The sequence below is a fragment of the Trichomonas vaginalis genome, chromosome VI, assembly GCF_026262505.1.
Source record: "Trichomonas vaginalis G3 chromosome VI, whole genome shotgun sequence".
Taxonomy (NCBI): domain Eukaryota; phylum Parabasalia; order Trichomonadida; family Trichomonadidae; genus Trichomonas; species Trichomonas vaginalis.
Genome location: NC_067208.1, coordinates 5354870 through 5373711, shown reverse-complemented (window position 1 = coordinate 5373711; position 18842 = coordinate 5354870). Strand labels below are relative to the sequence as shown.

Here is an 18842-nt window from a genome sequence, read left to right as displayed (position 1 = left end):
TTTAAAACGTTTTTAAAACAGTATATTTTTACATATATAAAATGCTTCAGGTTGAAAAACAAAGAACAAAAGTAGCAGATACAAAACCGTTAGACTATATCTTTACAAACGCTGGCAGGACTATATCAGATGAAGAAATTTCATCCCGCACATATAGATTTGACTATCCAATTCGCTGGCTTCAAAGTCCTTCAGATGCAAAGGCAATAGGATTTAGAAGAGTTTTGTTTTCAAATAGAACTAACGCGTTTATGTTCGCAGTATATTTTCACGGTCAGTATAAAGGTTCTGATGGTCTAATAGAAAAATTTGACGAAATGAAAATCTTTACAATTCGTTCAGACGAAAGTCTTGAAAAAACTCTAAATGACTTTCAAACTCAAATAAACCAATACTACTGGGAATTTCAAGAAAAATACGACTCTTTACTAAATGGAACATACTATCTAAAACTAGAATACGACAAGATGAACTCCACCGTTTCATTTCAAAAGATTGAAATTAACCCTCCAAGAGATACAGAGTTTTTATATTGGGGGGTGGACAAACGTTCTTGGGCGCAATTTCTTCGGTTACTAAACCAGAACGAACCATTACCACCTGACGGTCCTTTTAAATTTATACTCCCACCAGCAGATTTGACAGTTTATAAAAACGTGTTTGACCCTCAAAATGTCATGTGTCATGCAAGTTTCAGTTCAAGCAACAACAGTTTTCTGTGTATCGGTAAGGACTTTTATGACTTTGCTTCTAAATTCTACGAACCACCTAGTAACAGTTTCTCTGACTTTCAAGTCTGGTTCACAACAAACGGTGTGCAGCATATTATACCTTTGTACTATGACTTTTATCTCGAATTGTCTTTCATATACAACTACGGAAAAGTGCTGAAAAAGTATTGAAAAATATATTTTAGATCTCACCTGTTTTCTCACCTCTTTTCTCACCCTCTTGAATTTTCATGAGGGTCCCTCGGTCATTTTAACTTCTCTGAAAAAGTGTGACAACATGACATTTAGACAACAACACAGGAGATAGATTTCATCGTATATGTTTTGTCATGAATTTCATCGTAAATGTTTTGTCATGAATTTCATCGTATATGTTTTGTCGAAACTTCTTCATCGTAGAAAACACACAAAACTCTTGAATTTTGTTGCTGAATTCAATAAAAATATATTTTATGTTAGCATGTTAGATCTAACACGTTTTCTAACCTCTTTTCTAACATCGTAGAAAACACACAAAACTCATGAAAAAAATATATTTTATGTTAGCATGTTAGATCTCACCTGTTTTCTCACCTCTTTTCTAACATCGTAGAAAACATAGCACAAATATATATTTTATGTTAGCATGTTAGATCTAACCACTTTTCTAACATCGTAGAAAACTCTCGAAATTCATGAGTTTTGACACTTTCATAAAAAACATAAAAAATAAAGTTAGTTTTTTTAAAAAAATATTTTTTATTTTTATTGTAAGAACATGTTAGCAACAACAGCACCAAACTCGTTAGTCATGAACCCAACTTCAATGTTAGTAGAGATGAAAAGCTTCATTCCTTCTTCATATACTTTCGAAACAGAAATCCAGAAGATAAAGCAGGAACTTCTCCAAGGAGATTTAGACTGCACTGCGAAAGATGAAACAAATGAAGAATATCTTTATGAAATGCAGGATATTATTGACCATCTACCTAAACTTCCTGAAATACAACAACAAAAGCTCACTATTCCAGAATTCGATGAAATAGAAGTCAAAGCAACTGACTCAGTAGAAACCAAGAAGTTCATACGTAAGGTAAACTATGAGTTTCTTGGATTTCATTGCAACCACAAAGTCATGGACAAAGATTGCGATATGTTATATAAGAACATCTCTGACATATACAAATCTGAAGAATTTAAGACCTACGACAACTTTGTTTCGTTAGTTGCAAAATGTGTATGGCAGATAAGAGATAAAGATAAAAGAGGTAAAGTATGGAACGAACAGATAAAACCAGCAACTTTTGAGTTAAAGAAAACCATTGACGCCTTAGTTGTTCTAGCTGGTTTTATTTCAATGTACAATGCTAAAATGAACCCACAATGTTCAAAATGTAAAGCAGCAATGAGGAAATATAACTACTCCGTCAAAGAGATAGAACGTATGAGAAACGACTATGCAGATTTAAAGAAAGAAGCAGAGAAACCAGCAGAAGATAAAATGGACATGTTGACATTTCTGAACAAAAACTATCCAACAGCTGACGATTTCCTTCTATCTGATGTCAAGAAGAAATATAAAGAAACATTCGGCATTGTTAAAACTTTTGATATCCTTCGTGAAGAAATAGAAGCTACAAAACTGTTTAAAGTCATGAACCATCGCAACATATACCATGTAAAACGCTTGTAAATAGTTATGTTAGAAAAGAGGTTAGAAAACGTGTTAGATCTAACATGCTAACATAAAATATATTTTTGCTGAGTAAAATGACCAAATTTCATTATATAACTGTTATTTTTGACGAAGAGAACTTTGACACTTCGTAAAAAAAATCCCTGAAATCATATCTTTTATACAAAATTCAAGAGGTGAGAAAAGAGGTTAGAAAACGTGTTAGATCTAACATGCTAACATAAAATATATTTTTGCTGAGTAAAATGACCAAATTTCATGACAAAACATATACGAAGAAGTTTATTTCCTGTGTTGTTGTCAAAATGTCATGTTGTCACCATTTTCAAAAAGATGTTAGTTGACCGAGGGACCGAGGGACCGAGGGACCTGGTGACACCTAAAATATATTTTTGCTGAAAAAAATGACCAAATTTCATGATATAACTGTATTTTTTTGACGAAGAGAACTTTGACACTTCGTAAAAAAAATCCCTGAAATCGTGAAAAAATGACCAAATTTCATGATATAACTGTATTTTTTTGACGAAGAGAACTTTGACACTTCGTAAAAAATCCCTGAAATCATATCTTTTATACAAGATAAAAAAATAGCGTTAGTTTTTATAAAATATTTTTTTTATTTTGTATGTAAAGACAGATATGACAACAACAGAGAACACAACAACTGCTATCGTTCATGAAGCCATAAATGAAGAATATGAGTACATACAGTTTAACAAACAGTTACGTCTCATTCGTTCGGTCAAAGATGACATGTACCAAATGCAAAGTATTTTGACAGCATGTTTTGCTCCAGATACCAAGAAACCACAAGACTGGTTTGAATTAAATAGCACTCATGAACTCCTCAGTGAGTTTGAACATGTAGAACTTAAAAAGATGTACCAAGACAGACAAAACTTACCATCGCATCTAAAAGGTATATATGTTCATAAGTTCCTAGCTAGTTCAATAGCAATGTGGGCTTCACCTCGTTATGCAATCTACATACTTATGCTACTTGACGAACTTTGTACAAAGCAGAGAGAAGATATGATGAAAGAAGACAAAAACATACAGAAAAGAATACCACGTTCGGTACCAAAAGGTAAGGAAAAGAACTATAAGTATATGATTTACACTGAAGAGATGGAAAATGAAGAAGACAGAGATATGGTTATGTTGCATTTAGTCAGAAGAAACAACAAAAGCTTTTACGACCTTGCTAAGATTTACAAATCTGACAGAAATTGGTTCTATCGCGAAAACTTACCGATTTCAATGACACCGAATGAAGATGTTAAACAGATAGTTCAAGATACGTTACCTCAAACACACTATGATATGAAAGGTTGTACAATACTTACATTCAAAGAAGATTTACCGCTACTGAAAGAAAAAATAACAGAGTATTTTGACAACTTCAAAGAGGAAGAGTAAATGAACCATATATTTTTCAAGCTTGACACCAAAGATGGCTCAGGTAGCTCTATAAGGTAAATTGTCTTGTCAAATCCTTCTGGCATTCCGAGTCCTTCCTTCTGGCATTCCGAGTCCTTCCTTCTGGCATTCCGAGTCCTTCCTTCCGACAGGAAGAACTCTTCCTTCCAACAGGAAGAACTCTTCCTTCCAACAGGAAAAAATTTTCCTTCCAACAGGAAGAACTCTTCCTTCCAACAGGAAAAAATTTTCCTTCCAACAGGAAAAAATTTTCCTTCCGACAGGAAAAAATTTTCCTTCCAACAGGAAAAATTTTTCCAGTTGTCCGTCCGTAAACCATTCAAATTTTCGAAAATTGAGAACTTTTTGGCCGACCTTCAGGAAAAATTTTTCTTTCCGACAGGAAAAATTTTTCTTTCCGACAGGAAAAGTTTTTCTTTCCGACAGGAAAAGTTTTTCTTTCCGACAGGAAAAGTTTTTCTTTCCGACAGGAAAAGTCCTTCCTTCCGACAGGAAAAGTCCTTCCATCCGACAGGACACAAACGAATGTCCGACGTACCACCAACCGAGTCCATTCCAAAGCCAGAAGAACCGACAGCCCCAGAACCACAACAGACTAAGACCAAACACTTACATTTTTTACGCTTGACTTTTTACAATTTGAACTTTGTTTGCGTAGATATGAATTCTGAAAGAAGTATGAGGGTCTTGTATGACTTTGTACTTCTCCCATAGTTCATGTCTGTCAAACTTACCTGCCATGGACTCTTTCATAAGTTCCATGAAATCGTCTTCGGACAATCCGGGGAAAAGTATGATATCAGTAAGTATTCTCTTTACATCCTTACTTAAACTCTTGGCTGTCTGTACACAAATGACAACAGAGATGTTAAAGTGTCTGAGCTTCTTAAGAATTCGACACATGTCTTGTTCTCTGTTCTTTAACAAAGGATGAGAAGCAAAGTCATCTAAGATAAGAAGACATCTATGAGGGTAAGTCTTCCAATCGTAAGATTGCAATTTCTTCGAAAGGTACTCAATCTCTTTCTGTTTGTTTCTGAAGTGTTTCTTCTCTAATATTCTCTGCATTTCCTCATTTGGGTCTTTAAACTTAGAATTGACATACTCATTTATAGCATTGTACTTCAAAACTCTTCTTTGGTACTTCTTTATCCAATCTAACAACTCAGAGTCTTTTATACATACTAACTTAGACTTCTTTATAATATCTTTGAACGAATTGACGGTTTGGTCAAATTGACCCGAAGTACTACAAATGACTACTAACTCATAGAATGGGTTCTTCTCATCTAGTTCTTGTTGTTGTGCAGCCATTTTAAGATAAGTGAAAGTCTTACCCGACCCAGGTGGTGCGATTAGACCTGTTATACCATTCTGAGCAAATAAGAACTTGTCATGTATGGGTTTTATCTGAGCATTTTCCAACTTCCTCTTGTTCTTATTTAAAACATTCTCAAATTTCTTGTCAATGTCAGCAAACTTTTTTTCTAACATATTTTTAGAAAAATTAAAAATTTTATCTTTAGGAAATGTCTAGCGATTTCGCTATCTATATTCGAGACAAGCTTTTCGACAGCAAAACATCTGTCGACCATAAAATCTTACATAGTGTAAACAAGAAAGGTGAATTTGTTCTAAAGTTCTGTTTCTGGGAATATGACAAGAACCATAAAACCTTAAGCAGAGAAGTCTTAAAATTTGTCAATGACAGACTTGTTGACAGAGATGACGCCTCTTGGAGAGATGAAGTCCAACAAAACTTCTTAGAATGCAAAGAAGACACATGCGCTGTTCTTGAAAATGAAATAGAAAACAGAATAGAAGAGCTATTAAATGACAAAGCACTTTTACAAAAATATGGTTCTGAGAAGTTTGACATAACTCCACCAGAGAAGAAGAAGAGAGAAAAGAAAGAAAAGAAAGTAGAAGAAGAGAAGAAAGAACCAGAGCCAGAGAAAAAGAAATTTGACATGTAAAAATAAAATTTTATTTTTAGAACATTTCTGGGTCAATGTCAATGTTCTCTTCCTCTTTAGGAGCAAACACTGGCTTAGACTCTAAAATCTTTTTACCCAATTTACCTTGAACTTCAACTATCTTAGACTCATAATATTCATAGTCGTCTGCTTTCTTTGGTTCATAAGGTATAACAAGTTTGTATGCTTTGCCTTCTTTAAGGTTTGAAAACCTTCTGTCAAAACTTTCTTTGACTGTTAACAAACCTTCTATGTCTAAGTCTTCAAATTTCGCACCATTTTTAGTCACAATAGCAAACTTAACTGGTTCGATGTTCCAAACTTTGTCAAATGTAGACTTTTCAAAATGGTAGAAGTAAACATTCAAATATGTGAATGGGTCTAGTTCTTCTTTAAGTCCTGACATATACTTGTTTACTGAGATGAATTTCGTCATCTTTTCTATCGGATAAAAAAAATATTTTTTTTAAAATTTACTCAGAAAAATTTTTCTTTGTATATACACCATTCTGAACATCTAAAAGACTTTTGACATTTGCCAAGAATGTTCGTTTAGACGCTGTCATATAACCATACTCTTGGCAATACTGTTTATACGAATCGTACAATGACCTTTCATCTAAACACTCAAAGTCAGTTTCATCTATGAACAGTTCATATACACTCTTGTTTGCTTCTAACAATGTTTGTCTCTCTTCGGTATGTGGAATTTGTCTTGGATTGAACTTTGAAATATCTAATGTCATGAAATATGAGAACAAGTGGTTGTAAAAGTCAGATGTCAAAGTTTCTGCTAAGTCGTCAAAATATTCTGTATCTTGCATATGAGCTTCTGACGTTCTGACAACTACATATCTTCTGTCAGAACTTTCTAACTTCATCGGAACGGCGTTGTTTGAAACCATGACGAAGTTTGCAACATTTTCACAAACTCTTTGGTCTTTATATTTTCTTTCAACAACTCCAACTTTGTCTGTTATAAGACTCTTCAAAGCATCTGAGTTTAAAACCTTTGTTGTATCTATACTTTGAAGTTCGTTACATACTATAAGTTTCATATTCTCTATTGAAGAGTTAAATTTACCGCAGATGTTTTCTAAGTTTGTCATATTCGGGTTCGAATAGCCCTCTAACAGTTTGCATAAGATATCTGTAAAGAAAGTGTTCTTACCTGTTCCTTGTTTTCCAATTATGATGAGAGCAGTTTCATTTTTAGCACTTGGATGTTGTAAGATGTTTGCAAACCAACATAAGATATACTCATAGACTCTTTCGTTTCCATTGCATATAATTTCTTTGACATGGTCTAACCAAGCTTCTATAACATTTTCTTTCCATTCTACTTGTTCGTATTTATATCCAGTGAAGATAGAATAGAAGTTTGGAGATGGTGTATAGAACTTTATACCACGAACTGAAAAATCTTCTAACTTTGACAATAAGATATCCCAAGCATCTAACATCTTCATGCCAACTTGTACAACTATTATTTTCTTAAGTTTCTGTTTACATTCTTGTTCTGAAACTATTGTCGCTTTAGGTTTGTTAAAGACTACATCCCATTCTTTCATGACATAACATTCTGGGGCAGAGTCGACATAAATGACTAAACGTTTCAAATTCTCGACTGCTTTGTTATAGTCTCGAAATGGACACATATTTCTGAACGCTTGGAAGTCATAAAAATCTGAAACGTCTATTCTGTACATTTTTTTATATAAAAATAAAAAAAATATTTTTTTTATTCTTGAGCTATTTGTTGTTGCATTTGTTCCATTTGTTGCATTTGTTGTTCTTGAGCTATTTGTTGTTGAAGTTGTTCTTGTAGTACAATACTTTCACCAGTTGCATCTTCCAATTCGAAACTTTCTGCCGTCATTGACAAATACATAGGACATAAAAGTTTTACAGGAACAAAGTTTGCGTCAACTAAGGTTAAGTTTATGTTTGCTAAAGTGTTTGAGTTCACTAAAGCTGAAAACTCTGCATTCGAATGAACAATAGGCAAACCAGCAGAGAAAGTGTTGTTTATACGCATGAGTATCTTTTGGTCATAGTAGTTTCTGTCGACATTCGAATAGCACTTTGAACCTAAGTTTGAAACAATATATAAAATAGGTGTACTTAAAGTCAATGGAACAGACAAACCTTGTATGACACCTTTTCCTGTTATAGGAAACTGTTGGTAGTAAAAACCAGAAATAAGTTTTGTATTATAGCTCATATCGTTTATACTAAACTCAGTCGGACATCCAAACATAATGAAACCTGCTCTAGTTGCAGCACATGTTACATCCGTCCTTAAAGTATTAAATAAGTCAACAAAACCTGTTGGTGGTATATCTGAGTAAGTATCTTCAAAGGAGTATTTTTTACCATTCACAACAACAAAGTCTTCTGGTGTCAAAAGAGCAAAACAGGCTTTAGTCGTTCATCGTGTTTAAGGTCAGTTTACAATATCGTCCTTGAGGACTTTGTAAGTTTGTTGTTATAGAATTATATGACTCAGGGTTTTTAGTTGTAATAGTATAAACCACTATGTCTTCTGCCATTTTTACTTAGCAAGTAAATTTTAATGAAATGTTGTGGTCGTCAAATATTTTTTATGACGTCTGGGAAACTATATTTTAAGTTCAACGTTTCACCTCCTTTCATAACGTATATCTTGTCAATGACATTATATGAAACACCACAGCAAGCAATGTCAGGTTCTATTTCTTTGATGTTTATATCGTCTGCCTCTGTCAAAAGTTTCAATAGTTCTTTCAAAATTTCATGAGGTGCGATGACATATGAGTTCACTTTTACAGGGTTGTGTTCGACCAAGTTTAACATTATACCCAAAGCCTGACAAATCTTCTCCTGAGTTTTAAGTTTGTCTTTAAGTTGTTGGTAGTCATTTCGAATATCTGCAACAGAACTTAAGTCTCTGCTAACTTCAGGATATGTTGGTTCTTTTACAGGAACTATTGTTATACCATCTTCGTCTTCGTATGGTTTCCCCACTTCAACATCTCTGTCTTTGACATTGACAACAACACTTTGACTGTTTGTTTGAGTTGGTGAATTTAACTTTACGTCTGCCACCGCCATTAAACCTTTTGAAACACTTACGCTTCTATTTTTCGGAAATGACATTTTACTTAGAATAAAAAGATGGACGTATTTGAGTATCTCTTCGAATTGAAGCAAAACAAAGTTTACACACACAAACAATACAAGTTCATTGATAGAATAGTTCTTTACACAAACAATGGAAAATGTTATAGAATAGCAGTCTTTGCTGAACCAAAATATTTTCATAAAGCAAAGAAAGTTGGTATAACCGAGATGGTGAAAGTTCTTGAAGCAGACAAAAATATAACAACAAAACTGACCGATATTTCTAAAGGTAAGTTTATAATACAATACTATGTCAAAACTGGCGTACTGTCAATATTTGACGGAGAGAAGTCAGTTCAAGAACAACTTACTGACCTGCTGCCAAAATCTGCTCGATGGAAGCTGTCGTTATACCAATCTGAGGAGCCCCAGCAGGTTTCATCGAACGAATCTTCAAAAGAGCATCTTCCGTGAAAAGTGCTATTGGTTTTGTAAACTTCTTTGCTTTCAATTCATTTGGACCATCTCTGTCACCAGTATATTGTATTTGAACTGTACCAACAGTTGAAATACCACCCATAAAGTCTTCTGAGTCAGCAAATGGAATGCCAAGCCAAAAGTTTGAACGGTCTCCATTTGTATATTGAGTGTTTTGAGCTCCTGTATGAGTCCATACTTTCACATATGGCATAATAGAACTTTGCATTTCAGGGTTAATGGTTGTTGTGAAGTTGTTGTTAAAGTTCATAGCATCTAATGTCAAGTTGTATGACCTCATATCCTCAACTGTAGAATATTCTTCTCTTGGATAGTATTTGCCATCTATGTTTATATGATATTTAATACCAGGGTTGTAGAAACAAGAATAGTCATTTATAGTTCGTCTGAACAGTACAAACATAGTATCTGCATGTTTCATTGCAGTTGTTAAAGCAATATCTGTTCTTGCACCTGGGTCAGCACTTTGGTTTCCAACTTCACCTGCAAAGTCTTTGACAGATATTTGGTGTATAGGGAACATAAGTGGAACTGCAATATATTTGGCAGCTAAAGCATTTGAAATATCTGGGTCCAACATATAGACTGCAAGTCTGCTTTCTATTCTCTTGCATTCAAACTTTTCGCATGTGAACTTAACTGGGTCCCAAGCAGTTCCAGCAGCATTGAAGTAGTAGTTTACTTCAGTGTTGAGGTTTGAGAAACCAAAGTCTAAGTCGACTTTGTCTTTGCAAAAGTCACAGAACTTGGCTCCACCAGTTCCAGCTACAGTAAGAGTGAATGGGTCTTGTGTTGGTGCAATGACTAAGTTATTTTTGCTTGGAGTAAGTTCGATAGAAATTTTTCCTGCCCAGTTTGGCAAGTATCTTAAAAACCTGAAGATGAGGAAAGATGACAAAGGAACTCTAAGTTTCAATTTTACTTTGGTTACTGCTGCTGCAGTTTGTCCAGAAAGGTCAACATAAACTCCTGGAACGTTAGGGTCAAGTCTTCTTATTTTCTCAATAGTTGCATACTGGTCTGTTTGTTCTCTAGCTTGTGGTTGTACTGAGTTTCTCAAAGCGAACCATTCATAGTTTGCCCATGTTACTGTTTGAACTAAGTCAGAGTTAGAATATATCTTATATCCCATGAAAACTTCTGGAGCATATTGGTATCCGACATAGAAAATTCCATTGCAACCTTTCTTGTCAGACAACTTGGCAGAAGGTTTTATTTCAATGTCTTGTTCCACGTATAAGAAAGAGTTGTCAATAGAAATTATATGAAACCTGTCGCAAGCAATATCTACTGTTGTTGAAGAACCTTCTCCAAACTCACCTACGTTTCCATAAGAAACAGCAGTTGTATATTCGTAAGTTCCAGGAACTATTTCTGACCTTCTAATGGCATTGTCGCATTCGTTATACCATTCGGAAACATTTCCATTCATGGCATCCAAAACTGTTGGCGTTATATTCTGAGCGGCGTACATTTCATATGGGTAAAAATATAGAATAGTTGGATTTATATGTCATAATAGAACCCACTCCGACCAAGCTTTACTTTCTTCCTGACTGAGTTTTTAACTCTTCTTTTTCCTTCATTGCCACTACTTTCACTAGATGAAGTTACTTCTTCACTACTTTCACTTTGTTCTACTCTTCTTCTTTGGTGTCGCTTTGGTAACTTGCCCTCTGCTTCAAGTTGTTGCATCTTTGCCTCATGTTCATCTAGTATGTTGCAAATTTTCCATGCCCTTTTTGCCTTTTGGCTCTGGTCGCCCATCTCAGGTAACCTATATCCTAGAAAGAGTTTGTCATAGTCTGTATTTGAGTCTTCGCGTATTGTTTGCATGACTCTGTCCTGAGTTTCCGGTTCAAGCTCTTCAAACAGTGCCTGTCCATATGGAATATGCTCGTTTCCAAATATATGTTTTTGTAGCCATTCTGGTTTTCTTTCCATGTTACCAACTATATCTTTTGTGAATGGGAAAGCTTTTACCCAATCTTTCAGTCTTGCGTCGTTTATTTCTGTAGTTGGTTTTATTTTGTCAAGGAACATGTTTTTCAATACTAACATTTCATTTGGTACTGTCCATTTGAGTTTTCTTAAATATTCATCCCTTCTCGGTTCATTGTCTGCAAAGTAAGTTTTTATGACATTTTGTAAACTTTCGTTTGCAAGGTCATGTACAATAGGTTCTCTTCCTTCTCCCTCCCTAACTTTCTTTCTAAACTCTTCACCAAATATACCATCTCTATGGTTCTGTGTAGTTCTTTGAGATAAATGTTCTAGAACGTCAGGTGTTATATTTCCATCAGCCATGTTCATTTCATACTGGTCCAAAATATCTGCATGTTTCATATCTTTCAATGGCATTAAAGCCGCGCTTAAAATACCAGCTATATCTCGTTCACCATTCAATTCCATTGCGTCTACAACTTCTTGGAATTGTGGTTGTAAGTTTATGAACCACCTATCCGGATTAGCTTTATGACCCCATCTCATTGTAGTTCCATCGTCTGCAGAAACAAAAGTAGGTTTGTTTCCATCTTGGTTAGGTTCTGAATGAACTTTAAACAATGTTTCATTTCTATATGTTTTCTTGAAATTTAACCTTTTATTTTCACCGAGTTCATCCGAAGATTGAACGTTAAATGCTCGTAAGTAAAAAGGGTTGTTGTATTTGCGTACATTTTCTTTCAGTTCTTCCATTCTATGCTGAATATTTTCATCTGGTGTTGGAGTCTTTTGTATGTCGGCGAACATTTTTCGATATTCTTCTACTATGTCAGCCGAATTTTTTTTAGACTCTTGGAAATATTCCATATTCTCCGCATACTCTTGTTGAGGGTCAAGATTTTTCGGCTGTTCCAAATCTTCATCTAGTTCTGTGAAGTTAGTTTCCAAAGGAAGGACTTGTTCGTTTCCTTCAGGCTCTTCTAGCTGTTGTTGCTGAACTATTTCTTCCATGTCTGGTTGTATCTGAACTTCTTCCTGTGGAGTTTCTTGTACCTCATCTGCTGGCATTTCATATATTCCGAGACCGTTTTCAACAATTTCCCTATCTACGTCATCCGCATTCATAAGCTTTTGTTCTTTCGTTCCGTCTCTATTTTTTACGCGTTTCATGACGAAAGTTGAATTGTCATTTAGCTCTGACATCAAATATCTCGGAGTAAATTCATCCATGTCATTTGGATGATATGCTATTAAATCATATCCCTTAGCGAGCTTGTATTTTCCAGGTTTGAGATTATATCCGTTTTGGTGCTGAGCCATAAAGCTAAATAGGTTCGGGTCAGTATTTCCATCCTTGAACTTTCTAATAGCTTCTTTATATCTGTCACTAAAGTCAACAGTATCTGGGAAACCACACTCTTCTTTAAGCATTTTTAAGAATTCTTGGTTTCCTTGTTCTCTACTTCTTTTATGTCCTTGCTCTGTTTGTGGTTGTTGCTGTGCAGGGTTTTGAACTGTTGGTTGCTGTGCAGGGTTTTGAACTGTTGGTTGTTGTGTTGGTTGTTGTGTTGGTTGTTGTGTTGGTTGTTGTGTTGGTTTTGGTGCATGCCTGTGTCTGTGTCCATGTGACGATGTAAATGTTCTAGGTAGTCCTGGTGCAGGTGCTTCTCTTGGAGGGTTTGGTGGTATATAAGTTCCACCAGCTGGCACATATGTTCCATCTGCAGCGTAATGTCCTACCTGACTTTTCGTTCTTAAGAAAGCATTTACTAGGTCTGTTTTGGTCTGTTGTAACTCTTTTTCTTGACTTTTCACAACAGTTGCTCTAACGGCGTCATAGGCACTTTGAACTGCCTGTCTCGTTGCTGCATCTGTTATTTTCGTCATATTTTGTGCTACTTCTTTTAACTCTTTGTCGAAACCTTCAGACTTCAGTTTCTTTCCAGATGAGAAGTCGTTCACTTGTTTCACCTTACTATGAAGAGCTTCGAAAGCGTTCTTAAAGTCAGCATTTGTTAAAGCTTCATTTGAACTATCTTCATCCGCTTGTATTTTTGTCCTTATTGACCCTATGAGTTGGGCTGCTTTAGCGTTGGCTTGGGCATCTAACCAGTCATTGTTAGCTTTTATATATTCTGCGCTTTTCATTGCCTTTTGCATAGCCGCGTCGTTATTTTTACTTTCTTGTGCTAAGTTTTCATACTGTACGGTTTGGTTTTGCAACTGTAAAAGTTTTTCTGCCTTTACATTTGCTTCAACTTCTTTTTTATACTCATCGCTATCCATATATGTCTTCAGGGCTTTTTGTTTTATCTCTTCATCTTTCAGTATTTTATATTGAGTAGTATGGTTTTTCAAATTTATAACATCTTGTTCCATTTTTGCTACTTCTGCTGCTTTTTCTGACACTTTTTTCGCATATTCCTCTGTACTTAGTTCTTTCAGTTGTTCTTCTTTCTTCTTTTTCTCTACGTTTAACTCATTGAGTTTCTTTGTGTGTCTGTCATATTCTAGTTTCTTTTCGTTTTCACTTATTTGCTTCTGTATGTCTATGTTTGACTTTTTGACATCTGTTATTTGATTTTTGAGTGAACTCAAATTCATTTGACTTTGAGGGTTATAGGCTGTTCCGTCTGCAGCTCCACCATAGCCTGCCATTTTCGCTAAAAGTGCCGCTCTTAAACCTCCACTCTGTGCACCAGTAACTCGGTTTAAAAGCATAGGATTGCTTGACATTTGTTGCAACATAGTGGGGTCATTCAGCATTTGTTGTTGCAACTGTTGTTGTGGTGTCAGTCTTACTATTGGATGTTTCAATGCTCTCTTCCTCTTACGTATATTCTTACGTAGCTTACGTGGCATTTTAAGTGAAGTTAAAAAGCGGTTTTATACTAAACATCTTCGGGGCTAGAGGGCACGAAGTGCCTGGAAGCCCCAATGCCTTTTTTTTTTTTTTTTTCACAATACTTGCAAAAACATATTATTTTAAATTGCTGCTATACAATCTGAAGAATATTCTTTTTGGTAAATAACTTCAATGTTGAATGATCGTTAAACTTCATAACAGAGTTGTTTTATTATAGATATTAAAATAGAGTAACCCGATTTATTATTATAATATAAAACAGTTTTATAACAAAAAAAATATATTTTAGATTTATCTTCTTCTAATTAAATATATCAAATTGCAACAAGAGCTGTCATTTGGATGTTTTATATAATTGAATTCGATTAATTTTGTTCCAATAAATCTATCATTATCATTGACAGTCAAAATTTCAATGTCAATTTTCCCATTCTTATTATTAGATGGGAATTGAAGAACGACATCAAAATTGTTGACCAATATTGATTTCGGTGTATATTCTTTTCCAAGAAATGAAGCTACAATTCGGTTTGCATTAACATTCCCATTCAATGAAACTATTCCAACTAAAGTAATGCTTTTGGAAATGTAGTATGAATCAAAAATTGAAATGACTACATGAATTTTGTAATTGAAATTGGAATTTAAAATTCTTGATTGAATACCATTTCTGATATAATTTGTACCCTTAAACTATGCTTTCCTATAGACAAGATTCTGAGTAATATGTATTTTAACATTTAATAGTTTATGTTTTTATCTATCTTCTTCTAATATAGCTTTGGATATTCATACAATAGCTGCCTTTTGGTTGTTTGATGTAATTGAATTCGAATGATTTTTTTCCAATAGCTATATCATTTTCATTGATGACAATAATATCAATGATGTGAATTCCATAATTCAAATTAGATGGAAATTGAAGAACTATATCAAAATATTGATATTTGTCTATTCCATCATTTAGTAATATCGATTTTGAAGAATCCGTAAAGTCTCTAAATGAAGCATTTACTCTTTTTGCATTCGGATTCCCTTTCAAAGATATATTTCCAATTAATACAACTTTTTGTGAGTTATACAACATATCTGAAATTGATATAATAGCTGGACATATATAAGTGAAAGTTGCATTGAGAATATTTGATGCTGTTCCATCTTCAGAAATAATTTTCACGCTTAAAATATGTGTTCCTGTAGTAAGCCAGTCTGGGATTTTATTCCAAGAAAGAATTGATCCTATTTCACGGTCAAATTTAAATTTAGATATTCTTGCATTTGAAAAATCATCATCGAACCAATAATAAATATAAGTCAAGAGTAATATTTATTGGATTATCTATATTGTCATCAAACCAATACTGCAAGGTCACTGTCCCGAATCTTTTTTATTTACATTTTAATATTAAAAAAAAGCATGTTTATAACAATGATATATAGTTTTTATTTATCGTTTTCTAATATGGCTTTGAATGTTCATACAATGACTGTATTTTGTTTGTTTGATGTAATTGAATTCGATAGATTTTTTTCCAATAACTCTATCATTTTCGTTTACAGCAAGAATATCAATGATATGAATTCCATATTCCAAATTAGATGGAAATTGGAGAATAACATCAAAATATTGATATCCATTGATTCTATCATTAAGTAATATCGATTTTGATGAATCAGCAAAATTTCTAAATGAAGCATTGAATCTTTTTGCATTCACATTCTGTTTCAAAGATATATTTCCCATAAATGCAACATTTTGTGAATTATAGAACATACCTGAAATTGATATAGTGGAATTAATTATATTTGATTCTATTTCATCATTGGAAATGATTTTCATACTTATCTTATGAGTTTCTGTTGTAAGCCAGTCTGGGATATTAATCATTGATTGGTGAATTCCATTATTCTGTTGAAATGATACATTATCCATTATAAATTTTGTCGAATTATCATCAAACCAATATTTAATAGTTGTATAGGGTGTCCAAAGGTGTGTTTAGCACAAACCTGAATACTGCGAATAGAAATAAACAAGTTACATATATATAAAGTTTATTTAAATATAATCACCATTGGATTCAATCACGCGTTCGCAGCGATCGATCCAGGCTTGAAAGACACGCTTTAAATCATCATGAGAAAATTGCTCAAATTGCTCTCTTACAAAATTTTCAAGATCATCTGGACTCGCGAATTCGCGTCCTTCAGCTCTCTTTTTTAGCGTGCCGAATAAATAAAAGTCAGAGGGTGCAATATCAGGTGAATAAATTGGGTTTGGAACAACTTTGACATTGTTTTCCACCAAGTAATTCATTACCTTATGACTTTTGTGAACTCTTGAATTATCAAAATGAATTGCAAACTTTTGTTTTTGTTGTTTGGATTTCTCAAACTCATCAGAATTGATAATTTGAGTAAGAACATTGTCAATTAGATACTGAGCATTCATCGTATTAGGTTTTTGAAGAATATCAATTGCGATGATGCCATTCACGCCCCAAAAAACCGACAACATCATCATTGGTGTGTCAATTTTTTTCTTCGGGAATGTTTGCGGATTTTCATCCTTCGGGATCCACATGATTTTGGCTTCTGTTGCATATTGAAACCAAGACTCGTCCCCTGTTACTAAAAAGCGAAACTTCTTGGATTGATACGCACCCAATATAGAGAGGAGCTCTTTCGAAGATTGGACTCTAGATTTTTTTTGAACTGAATTAAGGTTGTGCGGAACCCAACGTGTATACGCTAGTTTGTAGTTCAAATAATTGTGCAGATAATAACTGACTGTTGTACGTGGTATCTTTGTCATCTCCTCTATCCTTCTGAGTGATGCTCTTGGGTCTTCATCTAGCGCTTGAAGAATTGCTTTGATTTTTCTTTGATCCGGCGATTTTTTGTCAATTTTTATGATGGGCGCCTTTTTGTTCATGAAGTGATACATCCTAACATGATACGTTACAGTGGAATAGCTAGGAGCATCCATACCGAAGCATTTTTACCAATGTCTCGTAGATTTTTTTACAGTCTTTGCATTTTTTTGCAAGAGCGAGGATGTTTTCTTTATGATTCATTAAAAAAATGAAAAAAATCCCGCCAAAATTTCCCGCGAAACCGCCTCTTGTCTCAAAATTCATTTTATATCCCGGCATGGCGCCAAAATACAACATACTCATCATATACATATATTCATATTTTTTATTATATATTTATAATCAGCATATATCTCCTTTAATAGTCTCATATAGAGCGCTGTGCTAAACGCACCTTTGGACACCCTATATTTTTAATAACTAAGCCAAGATCGAAATGTACTGTTATATTTAATTCTGTGTCAATACTTTTTATCAGCGGACTATTTTCAACTTGTAGTGAATGGATGTATACATATTTCTTATTAAAGTCTTCTGATTGTATAATTTTTACATTAGGCAAGTTTAATGACAAATAGCTGATTGAGTCAGATATAGAATATGATCCATAATATGTTTGAGTGAATGAATTTGTTGAAGAAATCCAGCAGTGTATAAAATAAATTACTGAAGAACTATACGCATATGATAGATATTCAGCTGAATTATAAGTGATAACGCAATCTCTCACACTGATGCTGCATATATCATTTAGTAAAAAGATTGGATTAATATAATAAACATTTATTTTGCAATTATTATTTATAATATTGAGTTGATGAATCATTCCCATAAAATCTTCATGAGCAAATAATCTGTATTTTGATGTTATATTGGAGAATGTAGAAAATGAAATATTTGCTTGTATTTTTGAAAAAACAGAGTAGCCAGAATATCTTTGAGATGAAACAATATTTGAAACATTTATGTTATTGAATATAATTTTTCCGTATTGACTTCTAATGGTGGTTCCACATGCAACTGAATTTGTGAAAGTTGACTCAATAATGTAACTTGGTGATAAGTCATTGCTACTTGTAACTACATTTGAATGTATTGCGGTAAATGTATCACCACTTATCGCTGTATTGTATGAAGATACCTTAACTTGAATCAAATTTCCGCCTATTTTATTAATTAGATTACCAGTTAATTCAACAGAAGCTTTATTCGAATTTGAATCGAATATTGTTTTGTATATTAGAGCCTTTTGATTATCACGGAGATCAATTATTCTTGTTTTGAAATACGATAGTAAGACATCATGGAGAAAGTAATTTCCATATTCATTAATAATGCTTGTATTTTCAGTGATAGGCTTATACACATTATTATTGCTGTAATATTGATTCCAAATGTCATCTGGATAATTTTGTTGAAATAAAACTTTAAAATTCGGTAATATGTGAACAATAAAAGCTGACGCAGCATTTTCGTAATGTATTTTCCCTTTGATTTCCTTCTTAATCTGATCTTTTATATTATTGAATTGAAATTTGATCAATTTGGAATATGGTTGTGAGTTTTTGTCTTGCTGATAAAAGGATATGAGCATGTATATGTTGGAGAGAATGAAGAATGTAAAAATCACTTGATTTATAAGGGAAAATCTTCTAATTTGACATTTTTTGCCAAGCCAAAGAGTTGAAAAAATTCATTTCATAAATGATCAAGATATGAATAGAAAATTTT

General features: G+C 33.7%; 11 protein-coding genes and 2 pseudogenes across 13 annotated transcripts, besides 2 other annotated features; 4 read left to right on the top strand and 9 right to left on the bottom strand.

Annotated features, from left to right (window-relative positions):
• Positions 1 to 11972: part of a mobile genetic element that runs on past the window's edge.
• On the top strand, positions 42 to 902 carry TVAGG3_0810050 (uncharacterized protein; the record flags this gene model as incomplete). Its single annotated transcript, XM_051247685.1, has 1 exon — positions 42 to 902. One exon carries the CDS (start codon positions 42 to 44, stop codon positions 900 to 902), a length of 861 nt encoding a protein of 286 aa, XP_051083160.1.
• On the top strand, positions 1489 to 2354 carry TVAGG3_0810040 (organellar and viral DNA polymerase type B; the record flags this gene model as incomplete). The annotated part of the gene is made up of 1 exon (XM_001318281.2): positions 1489 to 2354. A coding segment is annotated over one exon (866 nt), but the record flags the coding sequence as incomplete, so codon positions are not given.
• On the top strand, positions 3049 to 3828 carry TVAGG3_0810030 (KilA, N-terminal/APSES-type HTH, DNA-binding family; the record flags this gene model as incomplete). Its single annotated transcript, XM_001318280.1, has 1 exon — positions 3049 to 3828. One exon carries the CDS (start codon positions 3049 to 3051, stop codon positions 3826 to 3828), a length of 780 nt encoding a protein of 259 aa, XP_001318315.1.
• On the bottom strand, positions 4468 to 5343 carry TVAGG3_0810020 (protein of unknown function, DUF4106 family; the record flags this gene model as incomplete). The annotated part of the gene is made up of 1 exon (XM_001318279.1): positions 4468 to 5343. One exon carries the CDS (start codon positions 5341 to 5343, stop codon positions 4468 to 4470), a length of 876 nt encoding a protein of 291 aa, XP_001318314.1.
• Positions 5379 to 5825, top strand: TVAGG3_0810010 (uncharacterized protein; the record flags this gene model as incomplete). Its single annotated transcript, XM_051247684.1, has 1 exon — positions 5379 to 5825. One exon carries the CDS (start codon positions 5379 to 5381, stop codon positions 5823 to 5825), a length of 447 nt encoding a protein of 148 aa, XP_051083159.1.
• Positions 5842 to 6261, bottom strand: TVAGG3_0810000 (protein of unknown function, DUF4108 family; the record flags this gene model as incomplete). Its single annotated transcript, XM_001318277.1, has 1 exon — positions 5842 to 6261. The coding sequence occupies one exon, from the start codon at positions 6259 to 6261 to the stop codon at positions 5842 to 5844; it is 420 nt and encodes a 139-aa protein (XP_001318312.1).
• Positions 6299 to 7534, bottom strand: TVAGG3_0809990 (uncharacterized protein; the record flags this gene model as incomplete). The annotated part of the gene is made up of 1 exon (XM_051247683.1): positions 6299 to 7534. One exon carries the CDS (start codon positions 7532 to 7534, stop codon positions 6299 to 6301), a length of 1236 nt encoding a protein of 411 aa, XP_051083158.1.
• TVAGG3_0809980 lies at positions 8402 to 8918 on the bottom strand (annotated as a pseudogene). Its single transcript has one exon. A coding segment is annotated over exon 1 (517 nt).
• On the bottom strand, positions 9295 to 10899 carry TVAGG3_0809970 (protein of unknown function, DUF4106 family; the record flags this gene model as incomplete). Its single annotated transcript, XM_051247682.1, has 1 exon — positions 9295 to 10899. One exon carries the CDS (start codon positions 10897 to 10899, stop codon positions 9295 to 9297), a length of 1605 nt encoding a protein of 534 aa, XP_051083157.1.
• On the bottom strand, positions 10932 to 11369 carry TVAGG3_0809960 (protein of unknown function, DUF4106 family; the record flags this gene model as incomplete). Its single annotated transcript, XM_051247681.1, has 1 exon — positions 10932 to 11369. One exon carries the CDS (start codon positions 11367 to 11369, stop codon positions 10932 to 10934), a length of 438 nt encoding a protein of 145 aa, XP_051083156.1.
• Positions 11973 to 13733: 1761 nt separating the features above from the next.
• Positions 13734 to 14231, bottom strand: TVAGG3_0809940 (protein of unknown function, DUF4106 family; the record flags this gene model as incomplete). Its single annotated transcript, XM_051247680.1, has 1 exon — positions 13734 to 14231. A coding segment is annotated over one exon (498 nt), but the record flags the coding sequence as incomplete, so codon positions are not given.
• Positions 14232 to 15682: 1451 nt separating this feature from the next.
• On the bottom strand, positions 15683 to 16168 carry TVAGG3_0809930 (uncharacterized protein; the record flags this gene model as incomplete). Its single annotated transcript, XM_001318275.1, has 1 exon — positions 15683 to 16168. One exon carries the CDS (start codon positions 16166 to 16168, stop codon positions 15683 to 15685), a length of 486 nt encoding a protein of 161 aa, XP_001318310.1.
• A 46-nt stretch (positions 16169 to 16214) lies between these two features.
• Positions 16215 to 17519: a mobile genetic element.
• On the bottom strand, positions 16295 to 17423 carry TVAGG3_0809910 (annotated as a pseudogene). Its single transcript has one exon. A coding segment is annotated over exon 1 (1129 nt).
• Positions 17520 to 18842: the final 1323 nt, after the last annotated feature.